This window comes from Parasteatoda tepidariorum, chromosome 6, assembly GCF_043381705.1.
Source record: "Parasteatoda tepidariorum isolate YZ-2023 chromosome 6, CAS_Ptep_4.0, whole genome shotgun sequence".
Taxonomy (NCBI): domain Eukaryota; kingdom Metazoa; phylum Arthropoda; class Arachnida; order Araneae; family Theridiidae; genus Parasteatoda; species Parasteatoda tepidariorum.
The window spans coordinates 52,912,793-52,929,470 of NC_092209.1; the positions used below are offsets into that span (position 1 = coordinate 52,912,793).

Below are 16,678 nucleotides of genomic sequence, written 5' to 3' on the forward strand. Positions count from 1 at the left end.
ACTGCAGAAACAATTAAACCTCTTAAGTTGGTGATCAACTTAAGTGGTTTAATGAACCGGGTTTGAATTTCAGCGATGGTTAGTTGTGACAAATTTTGCACAGACCACAGTGCTAACGTAAAAATATCCTCAGTGGTAGACGGATCATGGGTTAGAGTTCCCTTGCCAGCAGGTTAATCATGTGAAGTTTTCCTGACCATGTAACACAGATGCGGGCTAATTCCATCACAGAATTAAAGGCAAATTTAGCTCAATATTTGATCAAGGAGTTACCTTGTCTTTTAGATTAGGTTCAAAATTACAGGGCTACGGAGTTGAGCATTTGTAATCGTAAACTCAAGCTTTGGGTCGGCTGTTTAACGACAGTTATATAAAATAAAATATATTAGAAAATATATTTCATTATACTTATTTTCTCGAATATATCAACATTAGTTTTTGTACAGATAATATGGGAGAAAATAAATGAATACCTCTGGGGTAATCACCTTTAACCGTCGTAGTATTTACAAAAATAAAACCCCATATTATGTATAAAAAGTAAAATGTTGAGATGTTACAAAATTTGATGATTTGTTCAAAAGAAAGAAAAAAAGACAGCATTACCTTTCGCGGTTTAGTTCTGTTCGATAAAAAAAAAAGAAAAAAAAAAGTAATAGTGACAGGATTTGTTCTTCTTTTGTTTAAAACAGCCTTCATTTTATTCATTTATTTTTGAAATACGTTAACGTTTCTGCTTTAATAAATATGAAGCCAGAAAATAACCATTTGTCACATGGCATGGCAAGTCAAAAAATAAATAATAAATAAATTTTAAAAAATGACGTGTTAAATAAAAAGCGGTCACTTTTTCCTATTTTTTAAAATTTCTTTTTTAAATGTTCAATGATAAAAGTACATCAATGTAGAAAGACTCTGGAAAATGGAATTTTCATGAAAGTAACCGATGTCTCTCCGTTTAAAATTTTGTTCCTTTAAAATCCATTATTTTGTGAAGTAAAAGTTTTATGTAGTAGTAGAGTTCTTCAACGATTCCCATATTTCAAAGTTGTAAAGTATTCATTAAATGTATTTTGCCTCCCTAAACATTTTTAAATAAAGTTCCTCAAAGTCAGTATGTTTAAATAAATTTTGATTGATATTTATTAAATTTTTATTGTTGAATTAACTTTTTACAGCTGTAGATATTTCCAATCTGAATTTTTTTTTGAAAAAATAAATATAATTTAATCTAATCAAAAATAAATAAATAAGAAAATTGCAAAAAGTGGCTATTAAATGAAATAGCCAGGGTTGGAGTTTTTGCCGGCAAAAAGGGGTTTTTGCCAGGACAGTGGCAAAAACCTGGTAAAAACCGGCAAAAACTGGTAAAAACCGGCAAAAACCAAATTATCTAAATTGCTGATTAAATATTATTACAAAATACTTGAAACAAATTTAAATCAATCATAAGGAATAATAATTTTGATACATTACATGAAAAAATTATTTTTAACGTATTAATAATTAATATAATGGTAATAATTTTTAAAAGATAGAAAGTTTGTGATCTCTTTTCATTTTAGAATCCTAAAATAAATGTTTTTTTACAAATAAATAAATATTATTATTTGCATAATATTATTATTTATTATAAAAAATTATTATTTCTACAATAATTAACTACACATATTGATAGATATTTTATGTTTTAAATTATAGTTATATTAATTTAAAATAAGTTCATTTCACTGGAAAAAAAAGAATAATCACAAATTTTCCAATCAATAATGTTTTAAACTACCAAAATGATATATTATTACATTATCATTTAATTATGGAATAATAATTTTGTTAATTTTTTTGTAATTATTTATATTTATAGTATATATTTCAATTTTAGGAATAATTTTGTATCAAAAATGTGTTTTTGTCCTCTCATCTTGGAAAATATAGGTTTTTGCCACTTTTTGCCAATTTGCTTGGCAAAAACCTGTTTTTGCCAGGACGGTTTTTACCGGTATTTACCATGGTTTTTTCCACCTGTGGCAAAATCTTGCCAACCCTGGAAATAGCCCTATCGATATTAGTCACTGACTCATTAGGTTTGAGGAAAAAGTGGCTACTAAGTTCCAGCTACTAACTGAATATTTAAATTTTCAGATCTATTATTGAGGTTTCATTTATGAGTACATCGGAATTACACCTTTCCCCCTATTATATTATCTATAAAAAAAATAAAAACTCCATAACATAAATAACGATTTGTTTCCTTTTTAAAAGGGGAAGATATACGCACATGCGCATTTGTTCCATTTTTTTTTAAAGCTTACCAAACGCAGCTTGACACAAAAGGAAACGCGTTGAGGAATTCTCAGATTTGCAAATTTGCGCCAGAAAAATAAAAAATGTCATCAGATAGGGGGAGGGAAGTGACTTTTTACGCACATAATGGGATTTCCAGATGTACTCTAGAACAAGAGAATCCCCACCCGCTGTACAAGGAAAAGATTGGGAAAGATGCTGCTGCATCCCCACCCTTTACGCCAATTATTCCAAATTCTAAATGGAACGAAAAAACAAACCCCTTTTTTTTCAGTGTCTGATACACGATGGGGCACCCACTAGCTAGTTTTGAATGGAACGAAGTACTAGCACTAATCAACAGGGTGTCTGGTAGACCGACTAATCTTAACGAAGGGGCTGGGGCGCCTTTTATGGGCATCAACGACCCCGTAAAAAGAACGGAGGTCGCGACGGGCGACCCCAAAATCTGGAAGAGTCGTCGGTCTTGGGGCAGGGGGGCGCATCACCAAGGGGTCCGCCCTACAGTTTCGGATTTCATTACGTTGGAATTTGCCACCAATTATATTTCTCGCAAGGAGACAGATTTGCATGTCTTGAAAAAATATATTAAAAAAAGTAGTAGCTCGAACTGAGAGATGTTTTGTCTTTATGGAACCCTGTGGTGCATAGAGTATAGCAATTAAAGTAAAAATAACAATGTTGCTTACGTAATTCTTTTTAGTGTTGGAAGGAGAATAAGTAAGCATGGGGTCACAAAGGTATGCGAATGAAAGAAGGGATGGCAAGCAATGATTAGATAACGTCATTTTGAGTTTTGGTAATATATTGTAAGTTAATATTACTGTATTATTTAATAGTATTTTTTCATTTGATTTTAGAAATATGTGATTTCTTTCTTTATTTTTTAAGTATGAGGAAGGGAATCATGGTGTCAATGGGTGACGAATGTATGCGAATAAAATCTGGAAAGGATGACAAAAAAAAGTGATTTACAAAACGTCATTTTGCGTCATGGAAATATGTTAATTCAGTGTTACCATACCATTCAATTGTAATTCTTCATTTGATTTTGGAAACAAATTGTGATTTTTTTCCCGTAATTCTTTTAAGTATTAGAAGGGGAATCATGGTATCATGAGGAGACAAATGAATGCGAATAAAATCTGAAAAGGATGACAAAAAAAAAGTGATTCACAAAACGTCATTTTATGTCATGGAAATAAATTGTAATTGAATGTGAGATACTTGTTGTGTAAAAGGCAAAGCAAAATAAGCGAATGAAATCAGGATTAAAAAGTATATTTTGATTTTAAGAATAATTAGTCATTCAACGAAAATTTATTTTTGTTTAGTATTTAAAGAAAGCTAAATAATAATAAAAAAAGCCTAAAAAATCTATGAAAAAACATTATTTTATTTAGATAAAACTTGCTGCTTAAAAAAGTGATTAAATATTTATATAGGAAGAACCTATAAGAATATCGGAAATGACAAAAATAAAAAACTTTTAACATTTTTTTTTTTTTTGATTGGGCAAGTTAAAATTATCGATTTATAATTTTGATAAATAAACTAAGTACAAAAATATTTATTACGAATAATAAAAATTTTTGATTTAGTTATCTGATATCTTTGAGCTGATAATAGAAAAATAAAATGTAACGATTGCAAACAACCTATCAATTAAAAGAAAATTTAATGTATTTAATCCAATATTTCGATTCAACGTGATCTAGCAATTCCTAACTTTCATAAAATTATTGTAAAGAGAGATAATTTTATAAAATATAACCACCGCAATAAATCAATCAATTACAAATAAATCTGTTGCATTTAATTCAACACTTAGCTTTCAAATTTTTTACCATTATGAAAGTATCAATAAAAAAAAAAATGCCATAAAATGCTTTTATTTATAGTTTTTTCTTTTAGAAAAGAAATTTAGAAATAAATTTTAAAATCAAAATTTGCCTCATGGAATTAAATTTTATGAAATAACTTTGTTATTGAGATTAAGAAAGATACAGGAAAATAAAATATAATAAATGCGAAGAGGGAAAAGAAGGTGATGTAATGGGTACAATAAGAAGCAGGCTTTTATTAATCATTGTAGCAAAAGACAAAAAGTCAATTGTAAATCAACCTCCTCAATGTCAATTAAAAAGAGTTTTTGAAAGAAAACAATATTTGTACAAAAGAATAAGCATGTCATATATTGACAGATAAAACGCAAGCTGCTATTACAATGCCCGACTCGATTTTTAATGATATCACATAAAAGAAATTTTTTCTCCCAAAATTTAATTTCCAAAGAAATAGGAACAAAAACTGAAATAAAATCTTTTAAAACTTCCTTAATAATTTTTTAAAAAATTGTATATAAAATATTTGATTTTATTGATAATGTCTTTATAGATGCAAATAACTTTGTTGATAATTTTTAAATTGTGATGAAATTTGAAAACAATTTAATTTATTTACAATCAGGGCTGAGAAATCGGAAGTTGAAGTGTTCGTCTCACACTTCGAACTTCTAGAGAACTCGACTCAGACACTAATTCCGACTTATGCTCGTTCAAATTTTCATCAAATTCTCAGAAAAATACTAATTATTAGTAATTTCAAAGAGTAATTAGTAATTTCGAATTGTTTCCATTTTTTTATTATTTACGATTACAGTTAAAGGTAATTTATTCTAAATTACATTCCATACTATAGCATTAAAATTTATGAAATAAACTTAAAAATATTATGTTTGCACAAAACAATAAAATCGTACAAACGCTTTTAAAAAAGGAGCTAAATATTATTAGTTCATATCCACATTCGGATTTTTAATAAAGCACTTATTATAAAAAGATTCTTCAGACATAATTCTGGAACTAAAAAACTTTTACAAATGATTTATAGAATTTCATTTAAATATTTTTTAAAGCAACTTTTTAAATGAGCTAAATAAATTTGTTTTTGGAATATTCAGTTGATCAATCAGTCTAAGGTCAGTTGATCAATCAGTCTAAAACGTCAAAATCTAATAAATTATATTTGCGATAAGTTTTAATTTAAATTATTCAATTGTAATTGTCACAATATACATTTGAGTCACATTTTTGTTCACAAAAGGTTTGAAGATTCCTCTGAATAACATAAGATAAAAACTTCTTTTTTTTTTCTATGGGATTCGTAAGGAGTATTTACGCACTGTATGTTAACTGATTAACTTTTTATCTTTTCAATATTAAACTTAAAATTTGAAGAATTGGATTCATCATTTAACTACAATATTGGTACCTAAAGCCCCATTACGCGGTAAATGTGTTGTAATTTTAATACGGTGTTAAATGACACTATATTTCCGTTCAAGTCGATTAGTAATTTATTGCGAAAACAAATCTAAGGAATAATATATATTTTAAGTGCAGCACCATATTTAGATAACGGTCACAGTAAATTAGAACTATATTTCGAATCAACTCACTCCAAAATTTCTGACAGTGTATTTTAACATCACAATAAGAAATAAAAGGTTTTTTTTTTTAAAAATAATTTATAATTATGATAATTTGATGTTTTTTTTACATGCTTTATTTGATCTTCTTTTGTATGGTTTGTTAATGTCTGTTTCTTATTATGGTTATGAAGACAAAAAAAAAAAAAAAAAAATCCCNTTAGAGTCTGTGCCAAAAAAAAAAAAAAAAAAAATCTCCAAAGACTTTCATATAGTTGAAATATTTACTTAGTGTCTCAAATTTACTTTTCTAAAGTAAAAAACCTGAAAAACATTTTTTTTCCAGTAAAATATCCTTTCAGTCCAGAAAAGATATCTATATTAAAAAGCTATCTTTAATCGTAAAGGGGAAATTAAATAACAACAATATTAAATAAATTAATAAATAAAAAGACTTTTTATCGCCCACATAATGTATACTTGTAAAGATTTTTATTAAGTAAAAACACATTAAAACCTTAAACCAGAAAAAACCGACCTCTATATATTGTGATGAATTTAGTTTCATGATAAAAGTCATCATTGCTAAGAGCCGGTTAAAACCAGTTATTACAATTGAGAATTCATTTTTACAAAAAATTTCATTATAATCCTAGATCGGCAATCATTAGTGTAACAAAGCTGAATATTCATTAATCTGATTGCATGATTTTATTTATTTAGTTTCTTTTCTCCCCTTAGTAGTACAAGAGAATAAATAGTATTTATACAAACTGCTTCATTACCTTTTCGATTCCTGTAATTCAAGTGAACGGACTGAGTCAATAAACAGGAATAATGCAAGAAGTTGCAGTTTACGATCTTAGACGAAATCGCATTACAATAGATTTTAACGAGCATTGGATTCCTTAGCGCGTATTATATAACATTACATTTAATGTCCTTTGTGTTTTAGTAAATTAATTTTAATGCAATAAACTATTAAAATAGTAATCCCTAAGTTTGAAATGCTCTTTTTCTTTAAAGGAAGAAAAGGGTGTAATAATTTACTCAAAAAAAGGGTAATTTTTTTCGTTTCCTTCAGCGCAAGTACAATAATTTTCGGCGAAAAAAATTGAAAAAGGCAATGAGAAATAACTAATTTAGGATTGAAAAAGATTCATTTAAATTTAAAATATTCAGTTAGAAAAAAACTATATTTAGTTTTCTAATACGGAAAGGGTTTTTTTTTTTTACTAGGAAATGTACAAATAAATAGCGTACCTATTTATGAATGTGCGTACACTAATCATTTAAGAAGAAAATGGTGTCCGTTTATTTACCTTTTTTTTATATTATTTTATAAAAACGTGTCCTTAACAAAATATTTTATCTTAAAAATGTGCCCTTCGCAATGTTTTGCATTTTAGAAAACCTTTCATATTTTTCTTTTCTTTAGAAGACATAATTTGTACGCTTTGCCACAAATACAAGACTTTATTTTCACTTTCACAAATATAAAACTTTTTTTCCCCACAACCACGAAAAAGAAAAAAAAAAAAACCTGTCAGGAAGAACTTGATTCTACAATAATTTTAGATTCAGAAAATTGTGGATAGATTTTTCCTAAAAATACGACCTTTTACAAAAAAATATGGTCATTTTATATGGTTCCCTAGATGTAAGTAAATGCGGTTTGAAAAAAGTAAAAATTTCGACAAAGCACCTTTCCCTACTAAAGAAGTTGGATTTAGTTTATTGTATTTTGCAATATCTAGAATTCTAAGTTTTAATTTCAATAATTAATAACATTTATCTAAGTTATAAGGGAAATTTAAAAGCATTTATTTAATGGTGGCTGCATAACTCAATTTTGGTTTCAAAACGTTTTTTTTTTTTTAAAAGAGAGTAAATACGTTAGAATTTACTATTAGTACTTTGCTACAAACGAACTGATAGTATTTGATTTGAGTCGCAATAGAGCAGCACAATGGGCTATTGGCGACGGTCTATGAAACATCCCTGAAGATGATCCGAAGATATGGCAGCACACAAACGAACTGAAGCGGATTAAGGAATGCCGGTTGGTTGTTCTTTCTATAGAGCAAACTCTTGACAAAATCGTAGTTTCACACTAATATGGAAATGCCCTGTTACCCATTGAACATGAAGTTCAATTTGAGCTTGAAATAAATTCTAATTAATTTATTGAACTTTTTGTTCCGTGATTTTTATGGCGAAGATGCTATTCTCTTTGGAAAAAAAACTTTACAATTAAATTTAAAGCTTACACTTATTCCTAATATGGCAAACATTGTATATAGTCAGTAGTATAGCCAATTTTCTATGATGGTATATTTTAATACAGTCAAAGCAGAACAAGTCAATGGAAAACCAATAAAATTAAAAAATTCCGCAATCTGGCAACGATTCTACTGCTTTTAAATACAGATAGGCAAGCAATACAGAAAGAAAATATGAACATATAAAAGTACGTAAGAAGGCAATTAAGCTATGTTTTGAAAGTTACTTTCTTATGACCGTAATATAAAAGTAGTGAAAACTATCATTCTTTGATTCAGTTTGTAAAAAAATTACTAAGTATAACACAATTGTGAAAACTACATTATATTTAAAAAAGAATTATTCATATAAGTTTTACTTTTGAAATGCTGCATGCATGACATTTTAAAATTTAAATCATACAATTTACGTCGCTTCATTCAAATGTATTAATTTGTTTACCTAATCGCAGAAATAAACTTGCAGAGTACACTGACAAAAAAAGTATGGTAAAAAATACCAGAATGTGGTAAAATTTACCGTATTTCTGGCTCTATGGGAATAACAAAAAGTTCGATAATTTTAATCGAAGCACTTTGGTAATGATTTTGTTAAAATTAACTATAAAATAACGATTCATAATATGCGTTAAAGTTCTGTAACTGTGGTAAAATTTGGTAATTTTTTTCCGATACCTCAGAACAAGGCATAAAAACTATATATTCGGTTAAATTGATTTTTCGATTTTTACTAAATGTGGGGTTATAAGAACTATAATTTTCCAATAAAAAGGATTTCCAGTAAATTCTTACCATATGAACGAAAAAATTAAGGAAAGAATGGTTTAAATACAATATATTTTGGTTTTATTAACCAGCATTAATATTTTTTAATCAGAAATATTACCGAATTTTTTACTCCCAGTCAGAATAATAATCAAAAATCAGAAAAGTAATCAAAACTTATGATTGTTTTTTATTATTCTTCAATATTTTTTTCTTCTGTGACTTATTGTTGTTTCAAAAAAGTTATGCATGCTCTTAATTGATAAAATATTTATCTTTTAAATAAAAATTTTAGGAATTTCAATACCATGAGTTAAAGTTTTTGGAAATGAAGAATTTATTATGCTCCGATTCAGATATATATCAAACTTAAAAAACTGTTAGTTACAAACATGAATTTGCCTTGTCTCGGTTTAATAAAAATTTAATGCTCTCTATAGCATAAAATGGCTGTATTTTAGTGCTAATAATATCACCAATTTTATAGTTTTGCACTGAAAGATATAAAATAACTATAAATAAAAGTGTATGAGGAAGAGAAATTCTTATTATCGTAATGAAAAAATTACAGTAAAAAAAAAAAAAAAAAGTAAAAGAGAATTTATATTGCGTACAAGATTTTATGGTTTGATATTCAAAATAAAAAATATTTTGTACAACCAACCGTCTATATAAAAAAAAATAGTACAAAAATCAACTTGTATAAAAATTTTTTTTTTGTAATAATACGCATTTAAAATATTTTAGAAATTATTACTCTTTTAATTGATTGATCAAGAAATTTTAAAATTCCAACCACCGAGACAAATTTTGAGGAATGTCAAGGGTCAATTTTTTTGAGTGATAACCATAAAATTTTAAATTTGTGATTTTCGATAAAGATTTTAATCAAAGTTGCTTATTTTCAAAAGTAAAGAAATCCATACAATTATTATTTTTCTTTAAATTTTAAAATGCCGACATTAAAGGATATCAGTAAAAAAGTATCAATGCAATTTCATAACTAAATAAATTTTCGTTCTTGTTAAATACAAATCTAATTAATTTGAATAATTTTATTGAACATTTATGTAACACTTGATTAGAACTTAGATTAAAATGAAAACTAATTATGATTGTTGAAAGTTTTGCCTTTCGCAACAGTAAAATATTATACTAATTTTATAAAAACTATTACAGTTTTTGCTAAACAATACGTACTTTTATTATTAAAGTATAAAGAACGAAAATTAATCGTCATTAATGTTTTGAACTAATTACCATATTTTTGTATATAAATGCTCTGTGTAAATTGCAAAATGTTTTAATTTATTATTTGTTATTAAAAATATATAATTGTAATTTATTAAATGCATTAGATCCTTTATGATTTATTTACTCAACATATCAGGCATGTTTAAAGTTAAAAATTAGAAGTCTTATTATTTTTTTTATCTGCGGAACTAAACATAATTCAATAAAAACTGTTTTAGTAAATTTGTTTTAAACAAAAATTTCAATGTTTTCAAATAAGTTATTTGTTGCTTTATGTACAGAGTTTTGATAGAGAAGCTTAAAATAATTAACTTTGCCCAGATATATCAACGTAAGCAGAAAAGTTAAACGTGGTAACTATGTTGCTTATTCCACAATCTATTTTTAAAAGGAATGTGGAACTATTAACTTTTTTGTGATAACTACAATATATACTGGGGAAAAAAATGGTCAAAACTACCGGAATATGATAAAATTTATAGTTTTTCTTGCTCTATGGGAACACCAAAAAGCTTGGCAATTTTTAGCAAAGCTTTTCGGTAATGATTTTGGTAGGATTAGCAACAAAATATAGTTTTATAATATGTGATGAACTTTGGTAATTTGATAACTTAGAGCATGGTATATATCTATTTATTCGGTGAAATTTACTTTTCAGTTTGGTATTTTTTATTAAATGTGTGGAAAAAAGAATTATAATTTTAAAGACTAGTATTTCCTGTAAACCATATGAACGGAAAAATTATCAAATTAATGGTTTAAATTCCGCAAATTTTTCTTTTATTAACCTAAATTATAGTTTTTTTTCTTCTTTTAACCAGAAATATCATTACTATACAATGCGGCAATTTCACCAGAATTGTGCTTCTCTGAGTATTGAAAACCGAAAGTTTTGAAAACATATTTCTTACGATCTGATTTTAACGTGTTTTTACAACAGTTAACAACCAGGATACTAAAAATATCAAATGATCAAGCAACAAAGATTACTACTGCTAAAAATGACATACGATTTTTCATCGTTCAAGGGGTGTAATCACATTTTATTAATTTAAAACCAAAAGGTTTTAAATTAATAAATTAAAAATTACTGAAATTAACTTTTAGTTTTACATTAATCATTTTTTGAAAGTTTTTTGGCTGTATTGAAAAAAAAAAAACTAAAATAAAGCAAGTGAAACAAATATTAATCTTATAAGTGTTTTTCATACTTTTTTAGTTATATCTTAATAAAGCCTTAAGAAATTTTAATTTGTTGCATAAATACTGGAACAATCAAATTGTTAGATTATAAAAAAAACAATTATTTAAAAAAAAGTGTGGTGTCTTGCGTAAATTTTACTGTTTTTACCAAAACACATGCGAGAATTGCAGAAAAACGTAATGAAAAAATGATTGAAATTTTTTATTTTTGGTTTGAAACAGAAAACTTCTTTTGTTTAAGGGATGAAACTGATAACTTTAACGAATATAATTTAAGAATGAAAGTGATTAATTATATTTATGAAAAACAAATAATTTTCAAACTACACTAAAAAAAAATCACGTTTTGATTAAATCTCGTTTACCTGATACTTTTATAAAACATATGAGAGAATTGCAGAAAAATGTTTTGTCTACAGGATGGAACTGAAAACTTTAACAATATAATTAAAGAATGGATGTGATTAATTATATTGATAATTAAAGAATGAAAGTGATTAATTATGTTAACGAAAAGCAAATAATTTTCAAACAACGTTAAAAAAATCATGTTTTGATTAAATCTCGTTATCTCTGATACTTTTATGAAACATATGAGAGAATTGCAGAAAAATGCTTTATCTACAGGATGGAACTGAAAACTTTAACAATATAATTAAAGAATGAAAGTGATTAATTATATTAATGAATAACAAATAATTTTAAAACAACGTTAAAAAAAATCATGTTTTGATTAAATCTCGTTATCCTTGATTCTTTTATTAAAAAACTTTTTTTAACTGAGAAAACTTTATAAAAACAATACCTGAAATAAAATAACTTAAATTTCGTGTTTTCGGCTTCTAAAACACTTCTGATATATGTATATCTTATTCTAGATCGTTCTTAATCTATAAAAATTAAAACTTACGGACAATTTCCAGCGACGACCATCAAGAGAATTAAAGAAGATCAAAAAAAGTTCCTTTGAGTTGAAATCCGAAACAGTAAACACGGTCCGTACATTCGCTTGAGAGGGTAAACGAACAACACACGGCGAAACGAAATCTACCGCAACGCTCACGTCGAACAGCGGTCCGTAACTGCCGCGGTATCAAACAGCGTAACAGGTTCAGGTTTGGTGGGACAGCCCCTAAAGGACGAGCCTACTCAGTGAAAAAGAGGAGGAGCACATGCGCAGAACTTCAATCGCGTCGCTCCAGGGATGAATGAGGAAGGATGCTCCCGCTTATCTCTTCCCTATACTCTTTCTTTTTTTTCTTTTATTTCAAACGATTCTTTTTGTTTTGGTTTGGTGCTAGGGGAGCACTTAACTATGTTTTTGTTTTATAGAGAGACATGCCTTGTTTTATAGGAGAGCGGGAATTTAGGGTGGTAAGGGGGCGTTTCTGCAGGAGAAATGACAACTTTTGAGGATGATGTTTTGCTGGGATGCGTGAGAAATATGGAAGAATGGTTGGCAACCGTGAAAGTAAATGGTATCTTTTTACCTGATCGTCACTCTAAGAATATATCGGTCTGTCTTTTTTTTTTTCAAATAATAATAAATAAATTTTTATTTTATTCCTTTAGAAACATAGTAAAATTCTCAAAATACCTTTAGCAATATTTAACAAACATGTTTTTAAAAATGCGTGGCGTTTTTTTAAAAAATTTATAGTCTGTCCGAAATTTTAGAAAGTATTTAACCATAACGTCGCCTAAATATGCTGTAACATTAATATGGTGTTAAATAGAATTATGTTTTAGTATTTCCTAAAAGTGGTTAAGTTACCGCAAGCTGTTAACTTGTACATTACCAAGCAAATTTGTAGATTACTAAGGGTGATTATTTACCATTAAAGATCAGCACTAAATTACCCTTAAAGAGAGGAACCAAGTGTTTTCCACGTATTTTATCTTAATAATGTGCACTTTGCTGTATTGACGGCTTTCATATTGTTAAAATTGAAAAGTTTTAAATCATTTTGTTCTTTAATGATTGATGATTAATTGCAAGAGTCAGCTTGTTGATTGATTGATTGTAGTAACTTGATTCATTAGATATCGAAAAATAAATAAGCAACATAACGTTAATTAAAGTATTTATCGGAAAAGATCCTAATTTCACCTTAACAAGTGCCGAGTAAGTAACCTGCAGATTATCTAAGTAACTTGCAAATTGCTAATATAATTTGAGAAATTAAGCAATTTTTAGCAGTTTAACGGTTCACATTTGTTAAACAGCACAATATCAAGATAATACATAGGATAACTGATTTCTGCACTTTACCGGTAACTATTGCTCTATTTCGTTCAAGTTGAATGGACACTATGTTCAAATGAGCATTTTTTCTAAGGATGCAGTAAATGTTCTCCGGATTATGATTCAATGTATCAATATTATGATTCATCATATAAAATTTTTTCTGAGAGTCGATTATATTTTGCATTGTTAGATTTTGCAAGAAAGTAAAACAATTTAATTAAGTGTCCATTTTGGCGTCTTTAAGCAACTATTAAAAGATATTTAAATACATGGGCAGAAAATTGCAGAACGATCAATTCAATACTTTACAAATAATACTATAAAATGAATGTTCAAACAACAAAAAAAGCTTAATATTTTTTTCTTTATAAGCGTTTAATTATCTCATCTTTTTTTTTTTTTTTAAAGCGTCTATGGTGAATAAATTTATTTGAATCCAATCTAAACAGCAACTATTTAAGCATTATCGTAAAAAAAGTATAAAATACTATAAATTATTTATAAAAATTTTTAAACTTTTTTATAAATGTATCTTCATTAAAAGTGATTGTGAAATACATGGGATTATATCATAAAATTATAAATTCAAGAAATAGATTACTTAACTCATAAACATATGTTTTTTTCAATATTTGGGGCTAATGGGTTGATGTTTTTGTACTTTTTAAATTCATTTGTTTTCAAATGTAAATAGAAATTGAGATCGAAAACAGACATGACTTGGAAATGTATTTAAAATATAGCATTAGTTACTGTTTAATAAAAAAAATGTTAAAAAAATTTATTATTTATTTATTTTCTTTAATTTAAATAGTTTCTACAGTAAGAAGTTTAAAGTACATTTTCAATACAGTGATTAAAAATAATTTGGGTCAATATTTATAAAAAAATAATAATCATGAAATTGCAATTTAATATCTTGTGAAAAGCATTAAAAAAACTACGTTTATTATTATTTTTTTTTTATCTCTTATTACTTTTTTTAAAAAATGCACAGACTGAGGGGAAAAAACAATGAAACTTCAAAGTGAAAATAATGTATAAAAGTGTTAATGATGTGTTTAAAAAATGGATTGTGATTTAAGACAAAGTTACATGCATCAACAAAAATATATTTAGGAAAACGAGAAAATGATGGGATCTTTTTATGCCTTTATAAGATTTGAAATCAGCGATACGAAAGTTTCTAAGATCTTTTGAAAAATCACATGCACCAGACAACAAAATAAAAATTGTTCCACAGTGTAATTAATGATTTTCATCTTATTAATGACACTCCAATATCCACCACGTTTATGTAAGCAACATATATCTAAAAATCTATTTTGAAACCTTTCAAATTTAAATATGTTTTGTTTCATTTTACTCATGTATAATCATCTTCATTATTATTATTGTTTTGAGTACTACTTGCAACGAAAAGTAATACTAAATTTCCCTTTAAACTAAAAAGATACTTTAACCCTTTCAGCGTTAATCCTGGCTTTTTTCGAACTTTAATATGCAGGCTTTCCTGCGTCAAAAAAAAAAAAAAAAAAAAAAAAAAAAAAAAAAAAAAACGATTTTTCCATGTTACTGAATTGAAAAAAAGTGACTATCAGGAACACTTTTGCTCAATTTTACTCAGGGCTCAACACTCCGTGGGCAAATTTGTTATCTGTGACTTTAACCTTGAAAAAAACAGAACTAAATATAAATTTTAACAATAATAGGTGTGTGTGTTTTTCTTAAAATCTTGGGTTAAAAAAAATTATAATCATCAAGTTTCGATTATACTATGTTTTAATAATTAATTGAATTGCAATCCCGACACAACCAATGATAACACCAATCATTGCATTAACAAGCTGCACCGTAGATTATCAACAACGAGTTTCATTTAACTTTTGACTACTCGAATCTTTTCGTTACACTGCAACAAATATTAAAAAAAATGTATATATCGTTATTTCTATATTTCATAAGTAAATTCTTATATTTCATAAATAAAATATTTATATTTCATTCATAAATATTTATTTACAAGAATTTTTTTAACTGTTTAATTAAAATACTAGAATAATTATCTCAGTGGTTTAGTACAAATATATTTAATAAAATATAGAAAGGTATGTGACATGATTGCTGTTCCAATTTACTGTGATACCGATACTGTATCAGCTGAAATAAATAAACAAAAGAAAAGAAAAGTCATAAAAATCGTGACTATATGAAAATATTTTTTCTTTTTTAGAAAGGAAAGAAAAGCATAAAGTTTTGATCTAGACACTTCAATTCGAAAATAGATCTAAAACAAGTTAATTTGGTCGAATAAAAACTAACAGAAGAGCATTCAAAGAAAAACTTTAACAAAAAACTGAAATGCAACTAAATAAAAAATAATAAATAAAAAAACTAACTTATAAATTTTTTTCTAAATATATTTTGTGGCTTCTAATAGACTATAATTGATGCTAGGAATTATAAGAAAATGCCTATAGAATTATCTATATTCCATTTATTCTTTTTCAAAAGTGAAAATTACTCTGTATTTCAATCAAAACAGGGTTAGAAGTAAAAAAATAATTTAATTATCTTTTGAAGGTATCAATTCATTAAAAAAGAAAAACTTAACCTTCAGCGAAAACTTCAACAAAAATTTGAAATTACAATTACCTAAATTACAATAAATAAAGCATTGATTAATTTGTTAAAATTTATTTTGTGCTTTAATCAACATGTATCAATACTAGGAATTCTATGAGTTTAGAATGAATTCGTGAATATTATTCTGCATTTTGATTAAAACTGGGTTAGAGGTTCAAAATAATTTAACTATTTTTGTAAATTATCAATTTACTTTTTTTTCTTGGATATCGAATTTCACACAGACTTAAAAATTGATAAAGTCCCACTTGTCCAAACAGATTCGAGCAAGTTTCACAAACAGGTAAGAAAGTATTATCACATCAAAATACAACAGACCACAAGAAGGGTACAGTATAAGGTAAAATTGAAGAACAAAGTTATTGCTCTTTAAGCCTATAAGCCATTGTTCATTGAAATCTGTTTAAAACCCTTTGGAAAGAAGAATGACAAAGGACATTATATTCGCTTTTTAGTATGCATGAGGACCACCCATGCAACGAACTTGAAAAAAGCCGCTGTGACAGAGACTTAAATATGCAGATATTATATGTATTTTTAGAACTG

The 16,678-nt window shown here is 26.7% G+C and overlaps 1 protein-coding gene across 9 annotated transcripts in view; it reads right to left on the bottom strand.

Annotated features, from left to right (window-relative positions):
- The window catches only part of LOC107438641 (transcription factor Sox-13), a 555,886-nt gene that overhangs the window by 109,555 nt on the left and 429,653 nt on the right, over nucleotides 1–16,678 (bottom strand). For 2 of the 9 annotated variants that reach the window (XM_071182377.1, XM_021148844.2), the window contains exon 1: nucleotides 12,149–12,473. The exons of 6 other annotated variants lie outside the window; for them this stretch is intronic. In XM_071182377.1, the coding sequence (XP_071038478.1) occupies nucleotides 12,149–12,171 (23 nt within the window). In that variant the 5' untranslated portion in view covers nucleotides 12,172–12,473. Of the gene's footprint in view, nucleotides 1–12,148; nucleotides 12,474–16,678 lie in introns of those variants that run through there. One more of the 9 variants, XM_043048099.2, reaches the window with a different exon arrangement.